General features: G+C 42.3%; 1 protein-coding gene across 5 annotated transcripts; it reads left to right on the forward strand.

The window, feature by feature from the left end:
- Positions 1-207: 207 nt before the first annotated feature.
- On the forward strand, positions 208-16,037 carry OAT (ornithine aminotransferase). Of its 5 annotated transcripts, XM_035137938.3 has the most exons (11): positions 208-280; positions 942-1,020; positions 4,899-5,117; positions 8,715-8,939; positions 9,472-9,567; positions 11,144-11,271; positions 11,405-11,527; positions 12,651-12,779; positions 14,053-14,166; positions 14,567-14,711; positions 15,378-16,037. In XM_035137938.3, the coding sequence occupies exons 3-11, from the start codon at positions 4,919-4,921 to the stop codon at positions 15,536-15,538; spliced, it is 1,320 nt and encodes a 439-aa protein (XP_034993829.1). In that variant the 5' UTR covers positions 208-280; positions 942-1,020; positions 4,899-4,918; the 3' UTR covers positions 15,539-16,037. The 5 variants fall into 5 exon arrangements, with proteins under 5 accessions (XP_034993829.1, XP_088525731.1, XP_034993830.1 ...); XM_088669605.1 differs by lacking the exon at positions 942-1,020 and having other exon boundaries at positions 208-741; XM_035137939.3 differs by lacking the exon at positions 942-1,020 and having other exon boundaries at positions 208-620.
- Positions 16,038-18,434: the final 2,397 nt, after the last annotated feature.

Raw genomic sequence — 18,434 nt, forward strand, 5'->3', positions numbered from 1 at the left:
ATTGGTCGAGAGCGGCGTTAGGAATGCACCGAAGAGGATCAATAAGCGGCAGAGGTGGGGACAAGCAGGCAGCCAATAGCGAGCGAGCTCTGCCGGGGGTGGGCGCCTTCGCAGCGCCGTGATTGGGTGCGGCGTGCAGTGGAGGCCAATGGGGAGCCCCTGCGCCGGCGCGTCCTGCCATGGGGCTTGTGACGTGGCCGGTCTTTTGAGCTGTGACAGGCGGCCGAGGAAGCCGCGCTTGCCCTTTCTCGCCGGAGTGGAGGAGAGTCGCCTTGGGAAGGTAGCGCGGCGGTGGGTGTGGGGTGGTAAGGGTCGGCCGGCCGGCGGCCGGGCGCCTGTTCCCTCGGGGGGACCCCCCCTTCCGCGGCTGCTGCACCCCGTCATGCCCGGGAGGATGGGGAACGGGCGGCGGCCGTCGGGCGGGAGCGAGGCCCTGGCCATGCAGCTCTTTCCCTCCTGTGGGCGTCCTTTTGCTCTCTTCCCCTTTTATTGCTTTGTTCCGGGCCTCCCCAACGTAATTTGACGCGGGTCGGAGCCCCTCAGCTCCTGCTGGAGACCCGTGGGCTGCTCTGGAGCACGTAACGGGACGCTGTGTGTCTGAGCATGCACAGAGTGTAAATGTATGTATGTTTGCCCGACCGGCTTCAACTGGCGTGCGCAAACCCTGGCTTCTTTCTGCGCTTTAGCCCCAGCCGGTCTTTATTTAGAAATGTATGCACAGCATCTTTCAGCCTACGGTGGGTACGTGAAGCCTTATCACACCCTCTGCCTTTTCAAAATCTGCTTGTGGGAGGGTGTGTGTGTGTGCGCGCGCGCGCGCGCAATTGGTTTGTTTTCGTTTTACGATGTATTCCGTGTTCCAAGTTTAATAAGTCGCCATCATTCATCTCTCCTCCTTAAGAGAGTCTTTATGGCCCTCTTCACTTCTTCCATTTTTGCAGAACCGCAAAACTCTGCTGGTACAAGATCTCAGCTAAAGGAGGCCCCTGGCTTTTTCCGGTTTCCTTGAGAGTAAATAAAGTGAGTTGCAGAGGAAATATATGCACACTCACCTGGGCATTAGTCCCATGGGGCTTGCTTCTGAGTAGACATGTATGGGAGTGCACTGTTAGTGGTATTCTGGCACAGTGCAATGGAAACTTGAGATGGAATAATAGGCCATAGCTTTTAAGAACAAACTGGTCTAGAAGAGGCATATGAAGATCCCTGTAGGTTCAGGCCAATCTGATCCAACATGCTTCACTCACAAAGACCAACTAGATGCCTGTGGGATGTTGTCAAGCAGGGCGTGAGCATAAAAGCACCCTTCCCACTTGTGCTGTCCAGCAACTGGTATTCAGAGGCATAATGCATCTAACACCAGAAGTAGTACAGTACACAGCTATCACTGTTAGCCTTATCCTCCATGAATTGGTTTAAACTGCTTTTAAGGAGACCCATCTTTTCCAACTCCACAAAATTCCTTTTGAGGTGTAGCAATCAAAACCGTGCAGAGTTCCTGTTTTGTGCTTCCCATCATTACTACCCGTGTAATAAACCCAATATGGGGGACATTGGGCCTTCCAGATGTTGCTAGACTACCAAATGCCACCAACTGCAGCCAGTGCAGTCAATGCTCAGGGATAATTGTAGTTGTAGTTCAGCAACATCTGGAGCGCCATCTCTCTCATAAACACATTATTATTATTTGTCCTGCTAGTGTTTTGTCAAACAGGCTTTTGTGGGTTTTTAAACCAACATGAAGCATGCAAAACCTGTTTCAAAAGGCAAAAGTAGGATGAGTATATATGCCTCAAGCAGCAGTCTCTTGTTTACTGATGCTAGCTCTCTGAATAAATATAATATCGTATGTTTCTAGCCTGACTATTCTCAGCTCCACTGGGCTTTCCTTGCTAAGATGCTCTCTACCCCCCCCCCCCTGCTTTCTTGCACTTTACCCAGGTGCATCACTATCCTTGTTTCCACTATTTGCAAATAGTGATGTGTCTGTAAATATTTGGCAGTGAGATGAATTTGGTAACTAGGCTGTAAAGCTAAAATGCTTAAATAGGAAAATGGACCTGAGAAAGTACCAGTTTGGGTGGGATTTACTTCTCATTCAAAATACCTTTATAACCAGCAGATTCAGAACATTCTTCCAAAATCATTGCAAGTAAAAATGTAGTATATGAACAGAAAATATGAGTATTCTCAAAAACGGTTTCTGTGTATATACATACACGTATTACTGTCTCATCTCGTGTGCTGTTGCCTTATGGGAAGGATTTCAAAGGCAACTCGTCACACTTGCCAAGGTTAGGAAGTGACATTAAGTATCACAGCAGTTACAGTTAGATTCATACCGGTATTTTAATAAACCATAAATTTGCCTCTTTCTAAAACCAGCATTTATTTCTTGTATATGCTTATTAAGCAAGCTAGCTATTTTTTTCCTGTGACGGGTGTGTAGTGGGCCAGGCCTGTATAGTCCTATCATTGAGAAATTCATCCTGATGCAAGCTTTCAGTGATGCAATTTTAAATCTGGGTCGTATCCAAATCTTATGTAGTGCAATGCTTGCTATTTTGGGGGGTGAAATTTCTAAATGTCACATTGGAACTGCATTAACATGTTCTGTCAATATTAACAGAGGTAGCTATTGACTTTTCCTGTATAACAGGGCCATCTGTCATGGATGCTTTAGCTGAGATTCCTGCATTGCGGGGGGTTGGGGGTTGGACTAGATGACCCTTAGATCCCTTCTAACTCTATGATTCTATGAACTAGCAAAGCTATATGTCGTCTTTGTATGCTGGAATGGTAGGATACTAACAGTGCAGTTCTGTGTATGTTTGCTTGGAAACAAGTCTTTCAGTGTTCAATGGGCCTTATTCCCTTGCAAGTACAGTAAAGAATCAAGCTTTTGTAGGCTGCACTCCTAGAAATGTGTTTTAGTTTCCCACTCCACTGTGAGGGATGCTGCTTAAACAGCTTATAACAAGTGAGTATAAGCATCTGGTAATGTCACTTCTTTTTTAGGATGGGGGAAGAGTTAAGGTTTTTTTTTTTTAGCTTTTCTTTTCCTTAGCCAATATATTGTGTTTCATGTTTAATATGACAAGCAGTTATTAATCAGCACACACACACAATGCCCTAGGCTTACCTGTCTTTTGAATGAACCATCTAGTGGTGATTGAGCAGAGAACTATATGTGTATGGTTTTGCTTAGTTCTTCAAATGCTTGCATAAACCATTTCTTTTTTAAAAAAAACCACCACAACAATCCCCTTTGGTTTCATGAACCAAATGATACTGAAAGGTAAAAGTAGGTCTTACTTACATTGAAGATTAGTCTGTCTGCTGTCAGTGTTGCAATGCTCTAGTGACAAGGGTTGTATTGTAACTCAGATTAATTGTTCTTTAAAAGCTCCACAGGGGAACATTTGCAGTAGAGTTCAGCAGCCTGGAAAAATATTTCTAATCCCTGCACCAGGACTTTTAAGCATCAAAGCAACTAGGCACTTGGGATTATTATTTTGTTAAATTCTCCTGGCTTTTTATCTGCTGCTAAGTGACCAACGGGACGCAGGTGGCGTTGTGGGTTAAACCACAGAGCCTAGGGCTTGCTGATCAAAAGGTCGGCGGTTCGAATCCCTACGATGGGGTGAGCTCTCGTTGCTCGGTCCCAACTCCTGCCAACCTAGCAGTTCGAAAGCACGTCAAAGTGCAAGTAGATAAATAGGTACCGCTACAGCGGGAAGGTAAACGGCGTTTCCGTGTGCTGCTCTGGTTCGCTAGAAGCGGCTTTGTCATGCTGGCCACATGACCTGGAAGCTATATGCTGGCTCCCTCGGTCAATAATGCGAGATGAGCGCCGCAACCCCAGAGTCGGTCATGACTGAACCTAATGGTCAGGGGTCCCTTTACCTTTACCTTTAAGTGACCAACAGTGAAAAACATGTGATAATTGAAAATGCTATAGAAAATCCTCTGGCATCTTCTTACATGTTGGTTTTCAAGATGCAGGACCTATGCAATAGTTGTTTCATGGCTCAGAGCTTGGAACATAGTGATAAGAACTGGCAATTCTGGTCTTCAAGCTGTAGGTCGGATATGGGGAACCTCAGGTCTAGGAGCTTGAGGCCTCTGTTCAGCTCTCAGGACTCTCCACAAGCCACATACTTCCTGGGCTCTTCTCTGCACCCTCTTTGAGTGTTGCTTGGCTGGAATATGTTCTTGAACTGCAATAATGTAGGTTGGTGTATGCATATCGATCGATATACGCCTCCAACTTTTGCCTAGTCAACACCTGTTGCTCCACCCACTTTTGCCTCTGGCCCTGCGCACCACTGGGCATGTGGCCCTCAGAATGTTGGCCAAGAAGGAATGGGCTGAGAAAGGCTCCCCGCCCTTGCTATAAGCTGAGCACAAATCTGGATGTTGACTCTGAGATATCCAAAGGTAACTTTTAAGCATACCAAAACTTTTAACTGACAGGCTTGGTGTGATGCAATTTTCCATGACTCATCGTGGCGTGAACTCACACCTAATGGGGAAGGCATGTACCTTAGCAAGAGTATGTTTCGTTGTGTGTTGCATATAAGATAGACTCTTGGGTTGGAAACTTGGGTTGGGGTCTACCGTGTTGTCCCATGTTTTCTAGCTTAGCTGTGCAATGCCTGTGTCTACCTCATGAAGATCATATCAGCTGTTCTGTGGAGAATTTTTAATAGTGCACTAGGATCTAGGTTTCTGTGTTGAAATGCTTTGTCAATGTAAGAAGGCCCGCTCAAAATCCTGCATGTAATCACAACTATTTGTATAGGTTTCGTTTGCAGTTGTGGTGTTGAAGCGGACACCCCCTTGAGTTTCATGATTCTGACCGAATTCCCTATGTGCCGTTTTTTTTCTTTTTTCAGACCTTCAGCATACTGTAACCATGTTTTCTAAACTGGCTCATCGGCAGTCGTTTGGCGTTCTCTGTCGAGGCGTTCATGCTTCAGTGAGTTCAGCTACGTCAGTTGCAACTAAGAAAACAGTCCAAGGCCCTCCATCATCTGACTACATATTTGAGCGTGAGGCCAAGTATGGTGCACATAACTACCACCCGCTCCCTGTTGCTCTTGAAAAAGGAAAAGGTATGCACTTTTAATCTTTCCAATACGTTCCTAAGCAAGGGATGGGAGCTTATAGCTAGCTTAACTCAGCCATTCACTTTAATGCTTTCCAGTGGCAAGAAACATTTGTATCATCAGTGCAACAATGATGCTTCTTTGGGAACAGAAATGTGGGATACTCTGGCTGCTGTGCATGTGCAATCTCAGCTGTTTTCTTGACTGTGTTAACTCAGAAGAAAGAAAACACTGTTACTACTATCTTCCTGGGGATGATAGTTTCTCCCCCCCCCTTGTGTTATGGGATCATGGGTCTGCCTCTCCCAAACAGTTTGAAGAAGATTCCAAGAAGACAGAGGAAGTTGGCATTTGGCAGCGTGTGGGGAGGCATATAATGGTTCTTAATGTAGGAAGGGACACACGTGGCGCTGTGGTCTAAACCACTGAGCCTAGGGCTTGATGATTGGAAGGTCGGCAGTTTGAATCCCCACGACGGGGTGAGCTCCTGTTGTTCGGTCCCAGCTCCTGCCCACCTAGCAGTTCAAAAGCAAGTAGATAAATAGGTACTGCTCCAGCGGGAAGGTAAACGGCGTTTCAGTGTGCTGCTCTGGTTCGCCAGAAGTGGCTTAGTCACGCTGTCCACATGACCCAGAAGCTGTCTGCGGACAAACGCCAGCTCCCTCGGCCTATAGAGGGAGATGAGCGCGCAACCCCAGAGTTGTCCGTGACTCAACCTAATAGTCAGGGGTACCTTTACCTTTCATGTTGGAGGAGTCATTTGTATAGTCTAGTTCCACAGCTCTCCTTTGGTGGTTTGGTGATTAAGTTAAAAGTAACTTCCTCTTAGCCAGCATTGTGCAAAATGCAGATGTGAGAACTATTCTAGTTGTCTGAACAGGACAGAAGCATGTTGAATTCAAAAGATAGGCAGCAGCAGGCATAGCCTGTGTCTGTGGTTTACCAGTCTTTCATTCCTTGATGATGCATAGGGTAAGTATTTTGCAAAGAGTTGTGAGAGGCAGCCTGCAGCTGTCACTGGCTGAAATAATCTGTGCCTGCTGCTCTATTTCTGGCTCACTGAGCACTGCTTGGCATTTGAGACCAACTCAGGAGAGGTGGTATAATTACCTTTAAATTAGGGGCGGGGAATCATGTCTGACTCTTGGCCATGCTGTCTAGGGATGCTGGGATTTGGTGTCCAGTAATGTCTGGAGAACGGCAGGTTTCCTGACCTGCTTTAAATCCTAGAATGCTTGAGAGTTCTGAGCTAAAAAATGCCACATTTCATACATATGTAATTTTATACAGACATTATACAGTTATCATCACTTAGCACAGGCATCCCCAAACTTTGGCCCTCCAGATGTTTTGGACTACAATTCCCATCTTCCCCAACCACTGGTCCTGTTAGCTAGGGATGATGGAAGTTGTAAGCCAAAACATCTGGAGGGCCGCAGTTTAGGGATGCCTGACTTAGCATATATTCTTTGACTTCCCCACACATCCCTCCATGGGTTCTTGTTTAATCCTTGCTGTGCTACATCTCCTTAGTTACCACCCCTCTTCTAGTTATTTTTAGCTGCTATCATATATATACTTTGAAATTTATCTGGTTGTTACATTTCTTTTAAGTATTCACCACATTTCCATTTAGTTGTATAAAAAACAGCAGATCATACTGCATTCAGTGTGGTGTGTATTGCTATAAAAACTTACTTCTCTTTTATATTGCCTTTATTTCCCACAGTTCTTTGGTTTATGTTGCCTTCAGTTCCGGGCGCAATGATTAGCGTTGGAAAGTTTTAAAACCTGTCTTAATGTGAGCCAGGGATCTGGTGGCCAAGGTCTTCCTCTTCCTCTAATGACGTCATAATGATTAATAGGGGGTAGTGGTGGCCCAGCCCATCTGTCAGATGTGGTCTGCTGGGATAGAGGGAGATAGTGACTTCCAAGCACTATAGAAGGCTTGCAGAGAGCCCTTGGAAGCCTCTGAAAAGTAGGCTTGAACTCAGTGGATGGGAGGTGAGTTCGAACCTGCTTTCTGCAGGGATCAGCTGTGCCTACTGGTTCTCCACAGGAAACTCACTTGTGCACCTAAATCAGCTTGTACTTACCTGCCCCAGCCACACCGATGGGGCAGGTGTGAGGCAGCTGAGTATGGCTTGGGGTGAAATGGCCTAGCAGGCCAAATGGGGAGGCTTGGAGCACCACATCTGGCCCATAGACTGCAGCTTCCACACCCCTAATCTGAATAATTCTAACGTCTAGTTTTGGTAGGGCTCTGTTAGCATTCTTTATTGTTGGCGTCTCCCCAGTAATATATCACTAGACTATCCTGACCTTAGGGTACCAACTGTTTAGCATACTTACCACCTGATCTACAAGGTTGCTGAACTTTTATTACTTTTGACAAGCTTCACCAAATCAAGGGAATGCCTATTTAGCCTAATTAGAAGTGCAAATGGTCTCAAAGTCTGTTTCCTTGCTACTATGTAACCTCATAATGCAAGATTAAAGCTTGTAGTAAAACAAGCGTCTGGAAACTGTTTTCAGGTCAACTCTTTTACTGGTTTGCATTTGCAAATTAGCAGCTTCTTAGGTTAGTATTATCTTCCTGAACATGTGTTTGGTAGCTAGATAAGTGTAGCAAAGTGCAAAGTAGTGTGTAAAGATATACCTCATGCTTCCATGAGGACAAGCAGGCAGTTTTTATTGTCTTGGCATCCAGCAGCCTGCCTTGGCATAGCACTTGCGGCAGATGGGTGCAGGCATGGAGTCTCGCTCTCACCTAGGAAGTTTGAAAATAAAACAGCCTTTCCATAGTTTTATACTGTTGGCCTACAAAGAGATTTTGTGCTCAAATGCATAATACTTGACCTACCTTAGAAGGTGCATGTTGAACAGCGTGGGTGAAAAGTCAGTGTGACCCAAATGGTGGTCATTTTGGAAGCTAGCTACCCATTCCTGTTTTTATGAAGCTGTGCCTGGTAAACACATTTGATATCTATGTGAAATGGCTACAAGTCTTTCATAGCTAAAGTCAGCATGAGCAGATTGCCCTAGACTGTGCCAAAAATGTAACTTCTGGCTTGTGCTAGCAGGACTACTGTACTTGGGGGAAATGCAGCACCAGACAGCCCATTTTCAAGGGAAGAGAATGAAGTTTATCCACACCCGCGCATTGCACAGATAATACTTTTGTATTTTCAGGTGATAGTCTTTTCTCAGTACTACTACAGTGCTTAATACAATATAGCTTAGCCAGTTATCTTACAGTCACAGAAAATGCATAGGTAACTGTGCCAAAAAGTACGTATAGGAAATGTGAATTCTGTACTTTGTGTCATTTCTGCTCAGTTTTGCTAAAGCAGCCATTCCGTTTATGTAGTATATCTATACTGAAGCGCTGCTTTTTTATTTAGCTAGATATTATTCAATGTTTTTTAGCAGTTGAATGACTTAATCAGTTGCATCATTCACCCTATGCCTCAATTCTAAAAACAATAAATGATCAACATTATTTTTTTGTTTTATATTTCACCAGAGGTTTTTGTGTGTGATATATCAATTGTTAATATTCTCCTAATACTGTATCTCTGCTTGTCTAACCCCCCCCCCCAGGTGTTTATGTATGGGATGTAGAAGGCAGAAAATACTTCGATTTCTTAAGTGCTTACAGTGCTGTCAATCAGGGCCATTGTCACCCAAAGATTGTAGATGCTCTGAAAGCCCAGTGTGACAAACTTACCCTTACCTCAAGAGCGTTTTACAATGATGTACTTGGCGAATATGAAGAGTATATCACAAAAATGTTCAAATACAACAAAGTGCTTCCAATGAACACAGGTAATGCTTTCTGTTCTCTCCTCCAAAAAAGCATGTGAATGGACAGCTTTTGTCACTTAAGTGGGAAGCTAGAGAGAACAGTTGTGGATCCCTGAGATTTGGGCTTGCTTCCTGTGTGTTTGGAAATCTGTTGCACAGAAAGTGCTGTGTCTCCAACCTTTTTCAGCTCAAGGATGTATTCAGAATTTTGAGCAAGTACGGGGGGGGGGGGAGGCTGCTGTGGGGCCATGCTCTCGCTGCTGCTGTAGGAGGTTGTTTAGCTTAAGTCAGTGTATCTTTCTCTCTTACTTTGCAATGACACTGCCAAAGTATAAGCATGGTTCCAAGGCATGTGCAGAGTTCCAGCAGAACTCAGCTTCTTGATAACATCACACTGCTTTTAGCTGTCCCATCCCACACTTCCAGGGCCCTAGGCTCTTACCATGCCTACTCTACTTCCATAATAGTCCACCATGTGGCTTCTGATATTAATGAGTTCTCCTTCTCTTCCTACCCCTCTCCTGGTTCTACCTTTTGTGCTCTCTTATTTTAGGTGTGGAGGCTGGAGAAACAGCGTGTAAACTGGCTCGCAAGTGGGCATATACAGTGAAAGGAATTCCCAAATACAAGGCAAAGATAGTTTTCGCAGGTATGTCAGAGTTTTAAATATCACAAGAACTTGTTGCAGGTTCTTAACAAAGGTAGTGGAGACTTTGGATTATGAAATCATGCACATTTTAAAAACAACAACATGCTGTAGTAATACCTTTGTATTAAAAATGGAGTTTCTGTGTCTTTTATTTAAACCTGTTACAAAGTAGTACAGAATCTTTTGCAGCCTCAGGGCTGCATTCCTTCCCAAGCCACATGCCTGCGATGGGTGGGGCCAGAGGCAAGAAGTAAACAAAGCAAGGGATCTGACTTACCTGTGTAGAGTAAGCCACATTTCAGTGGCAGATGCACTTGATGAGAGAGAGGAAAAGGGCTATTGATGGGCGTGGTCAGGGAAGAGAAAATTTGTTGTAGGGAGAATCCCAAGAGTTGGGTGGAAAGACCATGGTAGCCATGTTCAAATATATAAAAGGATGTCATATAGAGGAGGGAGAAAGGTTGTTTTCTGCTGCTCCAGAGAAGCGGACACGGAGCAATGGATTCAAACTACAAGAAAGAAGATTCCACCTAAACATTAGAAAGAACTTCCTGACAGTAAGAGCTGTTCGGCAGTGGAATTTGCTACCAAGGAGTGGAGTCTCCTTCCTTGGAGGTCTTTAAGCAGAGGCTTGACAGGCATATGTCAAGAATGCTTTGATGGTGTTTCCTGCTCGGCAGGGGGTTGGACTGGATGGCACTTGTGGTCTCTTCCAACTCTACGATTCTATGATTCTATGACCAGAGAAGCCACTTTTGGTTCCTGGACCTGAAGTTCCCACACCTGTTAAATGGTTTGTTGCTTGTAATGAATTCACCACTTTACTAAGTTAAAATAATGTGCAAAGGTGTGCCCTCATCACCTTCCAATTTATCAAATCCTATATTGTCTCTGGTGCCATAAAGAACCAAAACCTAAGTGAGAAGAGATTAATCTATCTTTTTATGGGTGAAAGTGGGGTGGGAATATGGTGCTGACAAATTAGCGCTACAGTCATAAACAACACTTATTAGGGAACGAATCCTGTTCAGTTTGGAGGGACTTGCTGTTGAGGCAGTGTGCTTAGGCTTGTGAAATGTATTGGTCAACTGAAATCTCATGCAGTCAGTGTTCTGGGCTCTGTTAAGACAGCATGCTGTAACCATCCATCCTGGATAAGCATGTTGGATAAAATACTTTGTTTTGTTATAACTTTGGTAAGTTGCAACTCTTTGGCACTTGCATACATGGCAAACATACAAGGTGAACATGATTAAACGATCTGTATTTTGCTATGCATTTTCAACAGAATCAATTCCCATAACATTAAATGCTGTTTAAAATCCAGAGTTGGGCAACGAGGTTTTAATGCCTGTGCCATGTTGAGTGGGATGATGGGAGTTGTAGTCCAGCAACATCTAGAGGACCACAGGTTACCCATCCTTGATCTAAACACAACTGTGATACATCTCTAGCATCTCTACCTTTTAGAAAGATGTGGTGTCTTTCGACATCTTCGGATGGTTGAGTTGGCTAGGCTGCATAACGTAATTGAACATTATGTGTTTTGTTCATTCTTTTCCCCCTCTCCTTCCAGCCGGCAACTTCTGGGGAAGAACGTTGTCTGCTATCTCAAGTTCTACAGATCCTTCCAGTTATGATGGGTTTGGACCATTTATGCCAGGGTTTGAAATAATTCCATACAATGACTTGCCAGCTCTTGAGGTGTGTTGCAATTTTCCATTCTGTGAAGACTTATTCAGAAGTTAGGAGAAGGAATGTTATAAATCTTGTTCTGCATCTCTCCATAACAGCATTCAGTAACCATCTTTCTTCATTGCAATATACTTATCCTTAGCGTGCACTTCAAGATCCAAATGTAGCAGCTTTCATGGTGGAACCAATTCAAGGGGAAGCTGGTGTCGTTGTTCCTGATAAAGGTTACCTCACAGGTGTGCGAGAGCTTTGCACAAAGCATAATGTAAGTAAGTCACACTGCTAAGAAGAGAACATTTAAGCAGTGGAAAGTGGCCAAGTCTTTTAACTAATACAATGGGCCTTGTTTAGACCAAAGATAACAATCGTATAATGCTGTTATAAGTTTCAAAAAACATTTTTTTTCACTGCCTGTTAACACAATCTAATGTTTAGTTGCTTGAATCTTCCAAAGGTCCAGTAGTAACTGGTATAGCTTTTTTTAATAAAAAAAATAAAGAAATCAGTGTTTTGCTCACCAATGTTGTTGGTTTTGACCTGGTAAAACACTTTCCCCCAAAGTGAGCTGTTGCTCAACTCTACTATCTTATCAGTTCTGTGCCTATCTTAAGTAGACGACAAGGTTATTATAATATACTTTGTGTACCTTTTAAATGGACTTTATCCCACTCCTGGGCAACTCATAAATTGTCTTTGCTTTTCAGTCTGATAGGGCTGTTTCCATAGAACATTTTGGTTTATCTTGGGGTACAGCAGTGGCAAATTTCACCCTGTGGAATGATTATAATGACCTTCCTGCTTCCAAATATATACATCATTTGGACTTTACCACATAACAGATCAGACAGAGTAAATGTATATTAGGAATGGGGTCAAGAAAGTCATATTGCAAGATCTTCATTTGGAGTGTTGCTTTGGAGAATCTTCTCTTTTAAAGGAGAACAAACCAAATTAAATGCTCATTGAATGATAATTCATCAAGTCCCTCTCTATGCAAGTCTAAAGGGGCTCTCTGGATTGAATCTATTTTCTTTTATGCTTTCCAGTGCATGAGACTCTGATAATGGTATGCAAGTGATATTCAGACCTCTCATATGAAAAGTTCTAAAGGGGGTGTTAAGTGAAATGCTGTTAAGCATTCTTGGTTTGTGAAATCGTACTACCATAAAGAATCTTGTGGGCACAAATGTAGCCTAGAATTTTTTAAGTTATGCGATCTAGATGTGGTGTGATATAGCAGTATGCTGAGCAAAGATTAAACATTGGAACTAGTTGTTTAATTATACCAGTTTCTGTAGTTTGGACGAGAGTTGCTAGGGATGTTTGGGGTGAACTTTCCTTGTCAAGGAAATACTTATTGAATATGTGCTCCTTTTAAAATAAAACAGGTTCTCTTTATCGCTGATGAAATTCAGACCGGGTTGGCAAGGACTGGGAAAATGCTGGCTGTCGATCATGAAAACGTTAGACCAGATATGATCCTGCTTGGAAAGGCCCTGTCTGGAGGTGTTTATCCCGTAAGTAATATTGAATGAGAAACAGCTGGCTCTGAACTGTTTTGGGGAGCTTTCAACAGGTTTAAGATACAAAACTGGCTTAATGAAAGGGCCATTGATGGAGTCAGTTAGGACTATCTTCCAGAATTCATGTTCTTACAATATGACAATGGTCAGCAAATGCGGACATAGGAAGCTTCCTTATATTGAGTTAGACCATTGATCCATCTAGCTCAGTACTGACTACATTGAATGGCAGTGACCACCCAGGGTTTCAGAAGGGGTCCTAGTTCTTTCTGGAGATGCCAGGGACTGAACCTGCAGATTGCATGCTGACCAATTCAATTGTGTTCCTGTAGCTCTGAATTTCCAAGGTCAGACCTGTAACAACCTAGAAGTACTGAGCTGAGGTACTGTACTCGTAATACTTGAAATTGCTCCATTGTTAATACATTTAGCTGGGCAAGAACAACTGTAATAATCATATTCAGGAAGGGAAATTTCTCCATCACATAGCTCCAGGTTTCTAACTAAGTCCAGGAGAACTAGGCACAAAGCAAGCACTTTGAAGTGTGATATGGTGTTATGAAACTAGCTGTACATTTTGGGTAGTTTAACAACTCTCTTATTTTTGAACAAGTATTGCTTAGTTTGGAATCTTAAGTATATATTGGTCTCTTCAGATCTGTGGCTATCACATACAGTAAAATGTCTTTAAGATCAAGCCATTTAAGTTCTCTAGACCACTTACATGACTGTCTGGTGAAAACAGCTTTGAAATGGAGAATTTCTTTTCCTTTTCCTGCTGAGTAGCCTGAGTACTACATCCAACATTTTGCAACTCTCTTAGAGCTGAGTCAGAAGTTTAAAAATGGTAAATAAATGCTGAACACAGTAAACAGGCAATTGTACCCACCTGCAGTTCAGTCTGCAAAGCATTTACTGAGGAATGCATACTTCATAAAGCAATGGGAAATAAATTGGAATATTGCCTTAGACTCTGTGTAGCAGCAGTAACCATAGGGGGGAGGCAGCAAAGTGGTTAGTTAGTTAGTTAAAAACATTTTTGCCCCACTCTTTAGCTGTAAACACTCCCTGAGCTGCTTTACATATCAATAAAAACAAACCAACACAGTCCCGACTTTCAGAATTACAGTCTTAAATACATAATGATGCCAAAAGATTACATACATGTAATTTAGTGGAACCTCTGCGGTGTTGTGAAGCAGGACAAAGGGAAAATGTTCTTAAGTTTTTGGTAAACGTTATCTCAGTGCAGAATTTCTGTTCTTAGGTTTCAGCGGTACTATGTGATGATGAAATCATGCTCTCCATTAAACCTGGAGAACATGGTTCTACGTATGGAGGGAACCCATTGGCTTGCCGGGTGGCCATAGCAGCACTTGAGGTATGTAAATATCAGTTTAAGGTCTATGAATGCTATGCATGACTAAGCTAACATGGTGCTGTATTTAAATAACTTGAAAACTGCATGTTCACAGTCATTTCCCTCAACATGTCTAATAATAAAAGTAGGCAATTATCCGTGTATCTGCTTTGTGTCGTATGTTTGTTCACGTCTTCATAATTGAAGACTTATTTTTTACATCTGTACCATGTTATGACTTGTAATTTTATGGTTAACTGTGTATGGTTAGTAATTATAAGCAATTACAAATTATAATTATAAATTAAAATTACGGTTAGTAGTGGTCTTGTGATGAGAGCCAAACTGAACCTTATGTTTACGTTTTTATGATTCTTCCTCCAGCATTCAGTTTTCTTACCTTTGTTTCAAACTGCTTTAGGTCATTGAAGAAGAAAAGTTAGTTAAGAATTCAGAAATGATGGGCAACTTATTGAGGAATGAGCTTATGAAGACTCCGTCAGATATTGTGGCTTGTGTCAGAGGAAAAGGATTATTAAATGCTATTGTTATTCGTGAAACGAAAGGTAAGGCTGTTTTTACACTTTGTTAACAAGACTTCAACATGATTCAAGGCCATTTTCACTTTTGCAAGAGAATTGTGAGAGTTCTAGTTTAGAGGCAATAGCATAATATTGTATCCATTCAGAATCAATTAGGTGGTGGTGCTGTCTGAGTAAGGATATATATCTTGGGGGTATATATCCTGTTCTCCTTTTTCACATTTTTGAATTTTAAAAAGGCAGTATTTGAAAATACACACAAAAGGAGAGTAGGGAAGTTTGACCCTAAATACCTGAAATTGAGGATGCTCTGGGAATAGTGTTTAGACAAACCATGTCAGTTTCAATTGTAACAGAAAGTTCTGAAAGTCTGAAGTCCTCCTGCCTGGGGTAAATAGGTAGTAGCCCAGACTGTTTGACATGCTTTTTCCTGTAAAAAAATCGTAAGTTCAATCAAGTTTATGTACTGTCTAAAAAGTGGGAGCACATCTGGTCTTTGTGGCCAGAGCTGAAAAATTTGTCTAAGCTGCCATTTCTAAACAGAATTGTTGTGAGGAAGAAATGGGAAGGAGAGGAAACACATGTGCCACCTTGAGCTCCTTGGAGGAAAGGTGGGGATGCAAATGTAATGCATACTTCAGTTGGTTGTAAAGCAAATATTTGATTCTATATTTTGGATTTCTTTTAAAGACTATGATGCCTGGAAGGTGTGTCTGCGACTCCGTGACAATGGACTGCTGGCCAAACCAACACATGGTGATATCATCCGATTGGCTCCCCCGCTGGTGATCAAGGAGGATGAGATCAGAGAATGCATTGAAATTATCCACAAAACCATTTTATCTTTCTAAAGGCACAGTGTTCAATGTCCACCTTCAACTTTGATTCCATAATGCTACTGCAAAAGTAATATTCTTGAAACTCCCTCTCCCCCTTTTTCAAGTTCAATATTTTTCATCCAACTATTCCTGCTGGGTTGAAAACCAAAAGCCTTCTAAAATCAAATAGTTTTAATTTTTTTTAAAAAATAATGGACCTGGGGAAAAAAAAGCAAATGACTAAAATTGTTTTTATTGTGACTTTGGCTATGTCTCTTTTTACGCGTCAGCCAAAATATAAATTATATGAAACTGTTGTACCAAATGCTAACATCTTAAGAAGTTATTTAAAAAACCCCAAACATTTCAAACTTTTTCTTTTACCATTTGCTCCTGTATCAAAGACTGAAATCTTGCTGTTGATGCTAATGATTGTATCCTGACAGGAAATCCTAGCTTCAGAGGATCAAGAACAGTAGAATCTCGCACCTTTTTGAAATCTGTATTGATTCATAAAGGTAGCTCAAATGGATTTCTTACTGGTCAGTGTTTTGTTGCTATAACAAGTATATTCATTGCATTTTAAGACTAATGGCAAACTGGCATTGGATGATGAATCCAGTACTTGTCACGTACCCAACATTGCAGATAAAACCCAATTTGAATGTAAAGGTAAAAATTGTTCTAATATTGATACTGTTGTTGTTTTTCAATTGGGATAGAATTGTTAATAATAGCTAGCTTAGTGTAGCATGTCTCTGTTGAGAGAGGTGCAATTTCATCATCAAAATGGAAACTTTAAGTGAGACATTACTGCTTAAGTCCCCCCCACACACTTTAAAAGTTTTTAAAAGCATTGCTTTTATAGTGTATGTGCGTGAGGACTTCTCCATTAACCTTTTTCTTGGCTAGTCATTTCCTGCAGGGAAGAACAATACATGTTCATCTGTTACAATCCAGCTAATTACAGTGATCAGGACTCTCACCACCCTTTCTGCAGCTAGAGCTCCAGAAGTGATGAGTTTTATATTGCCCTTTGCTTCTTTTTCAACCTAACTGTTCCATGGCTTTAAGTGTTGTCTGGCATGAATCCTTGGCCACCCGCTGCTGTACTTTAAACGCCTCATAGAAGGAAGTCCTCTCTTCCTCTGTCTTGCAGGGCAATTGGGCACCTGTTCTGTCTTGCAGGGCAATTGGGCACCTGTTGTGACGGTGACTTGTCACCTGAGCAATGGCTCTGCACCTCCTGGCCAACAGCTGATCTGTGGTGTTGCTGTGGCAACAGGTTTGGGCAGTGAGGACCCCCCCCCTTTGGGTTTTGTGTCCTGCTAGGAATTTGCAGCCAGGTGGAATTCTGGAAGGGGGGGGGCATTCACAGTTTGAACAAGAAACAGTACCATTCTGTTGTCAGTGTCCCGACCCCTGATCTACAGTGATAGAGTGAACCCAAATAGTACTGATGTGTTCTTAGTACTGCAGAATTGTCAGCACATGCTGTTGAGGAAGATGGCTGCCTTTGGCAGGATGGATTGGTCTGCTCATTGGGTAAGGGAAAGAGCAGGTGAGAATGTAAGAAACAGGTTAACATTCTGTGGCCATGGGAATGCACCTTGAGAGAAAAGTTATTTCTTCTTTGTTAGAGATTTAGCTGGATGTGCACAGAACTGGCTTCTTGAAACAGCTTCCTGCTCGCGAGGAAAATGTTGACTCATTTGCTGGAAGTAAACCCCAATCCAAGTTTGGAGATTTACCCTAAAACTATCTTAAAACTGTGGGTTGAATTGTAGGCAGTCATAGGACCAGAAGTTTCAGTGTTGGGTGTGATAGCATTTTGTATCATCATTTTTTGTAGTAACTTATAAATCAACCTGGACACAGTTGCTGAAATCAAGATGTAGGCAGTAGTTACTAGTAGAAAGGAAGAATACCCAAATTTTCTTTTTAACGTAGGTTCTAGTTTAATTGTTTTCCTTATAAGCATGACCCATGCCTGTCCTTTTTGTGAAACTATCTTCTGCTGTAAGATTCCATCAGAAGGTTTGCCTGCAGCATGACTTGAAAAGGCACTTTTCCAGCAATATTTTGTCTTAGATCAGACTTCCCCAACACGGTGCCCTCCAGATGTTTGGACTACAACTCCCGCCAGGTCCAGCATTTATCACAAATTGTGAGGGGTGATATCACAAACTGAGAGGGGTGATGTTCTGTCCAAAACATCTGGACAGAAAGAGGTTGGGGAAGGCTGTTTCAGACTCCTGAGCAGCTGCCCATTACAACAATTTTTTTTACAGCTTGAGATATGTGTAAGAAAACAAACATTCTCTTGTTGACTACGATCAGCAGTCCTGTTTTGAACAAAGGTTAAGTACACCACAACCTTTGGCTGTTTTCTTTCTCAGTCCTTAATTATTTGCTCTGTGTTTTTGAACAAGCAACCAGAAGGTGGTGCTACATGCCCATTTTTATTATGGAGCAGAAATATTTTAGGTAGGAGACCTCTGCTCATCTTTTAAGCTTCTATATCTTGTTAAATGAGAACCAAGATGTACCAGTATTCTGCAGCTAAACCTGTCTTGTTCTGTATCTAGGTTTAGGGCTAATAGGCCCCCACACTAAACACAACAACCAATTATTTAAACACAAACAGAAGATTGTTATAGATATGAAAGCTCAATGCAAGAAACCGTCTATGTACTGTATACCTGGAAGTTCAATACAAGAAACAATCGGTTTTACTACAGGGTGACTCTTACAGAAGCACAAGAAAATCTCAATTTTTCTTCTTCTGTACAGCAGCTGAGATTTGAACCCAAAAAGCTGTTTTGTTCTGTGGAGAAAACATCAGATTTAGGTCAGGGAGATGGGTGGATTCAACATGAATGAGCCTTTTGTCCTTGCATGCAGCCCATTCCCTTTCCCATGTCCTAAG

This window comes from Zootoca vivipara, chromosome 5, assembly GCF_965207765.1.
Source record: "Zootoca vivipara chromosome 5, rZooViv2.hap1.1, whole genome shotgun sequence".
In the NCBI taxonomy this organism is placed as follows: domain Eukaryota; kingdom Metazoa; phylum Chordata; class Lepidosauria; order Squamata; family Lacertidae; genus Zootoca; species Zootoca vivipara.

Excerpts from the sequence above, each read along its gene's own strand:
- OAT (XM_088669605.1), top strand. The coding sequence starts at position 714 with ATGCACAGCATCTTTCAGCCTACGGTGG. Across the intron at positions 12,780-14,052 it reads TGTCTGGAGGTGTTTATCCC|GTTTCAGCGGTACTATGTGA; the intron begins GTAAGTAATATT and ends TTCTGTTCTTAG. Across the intron at positions 14,712-15,377 it reads TGTTATTCGTGAAACGAAAG|ACTATGATGCCTGGAAGGTG; the intron begins GTAAGGCTGTTT and ends TTTCTTTTAAAG.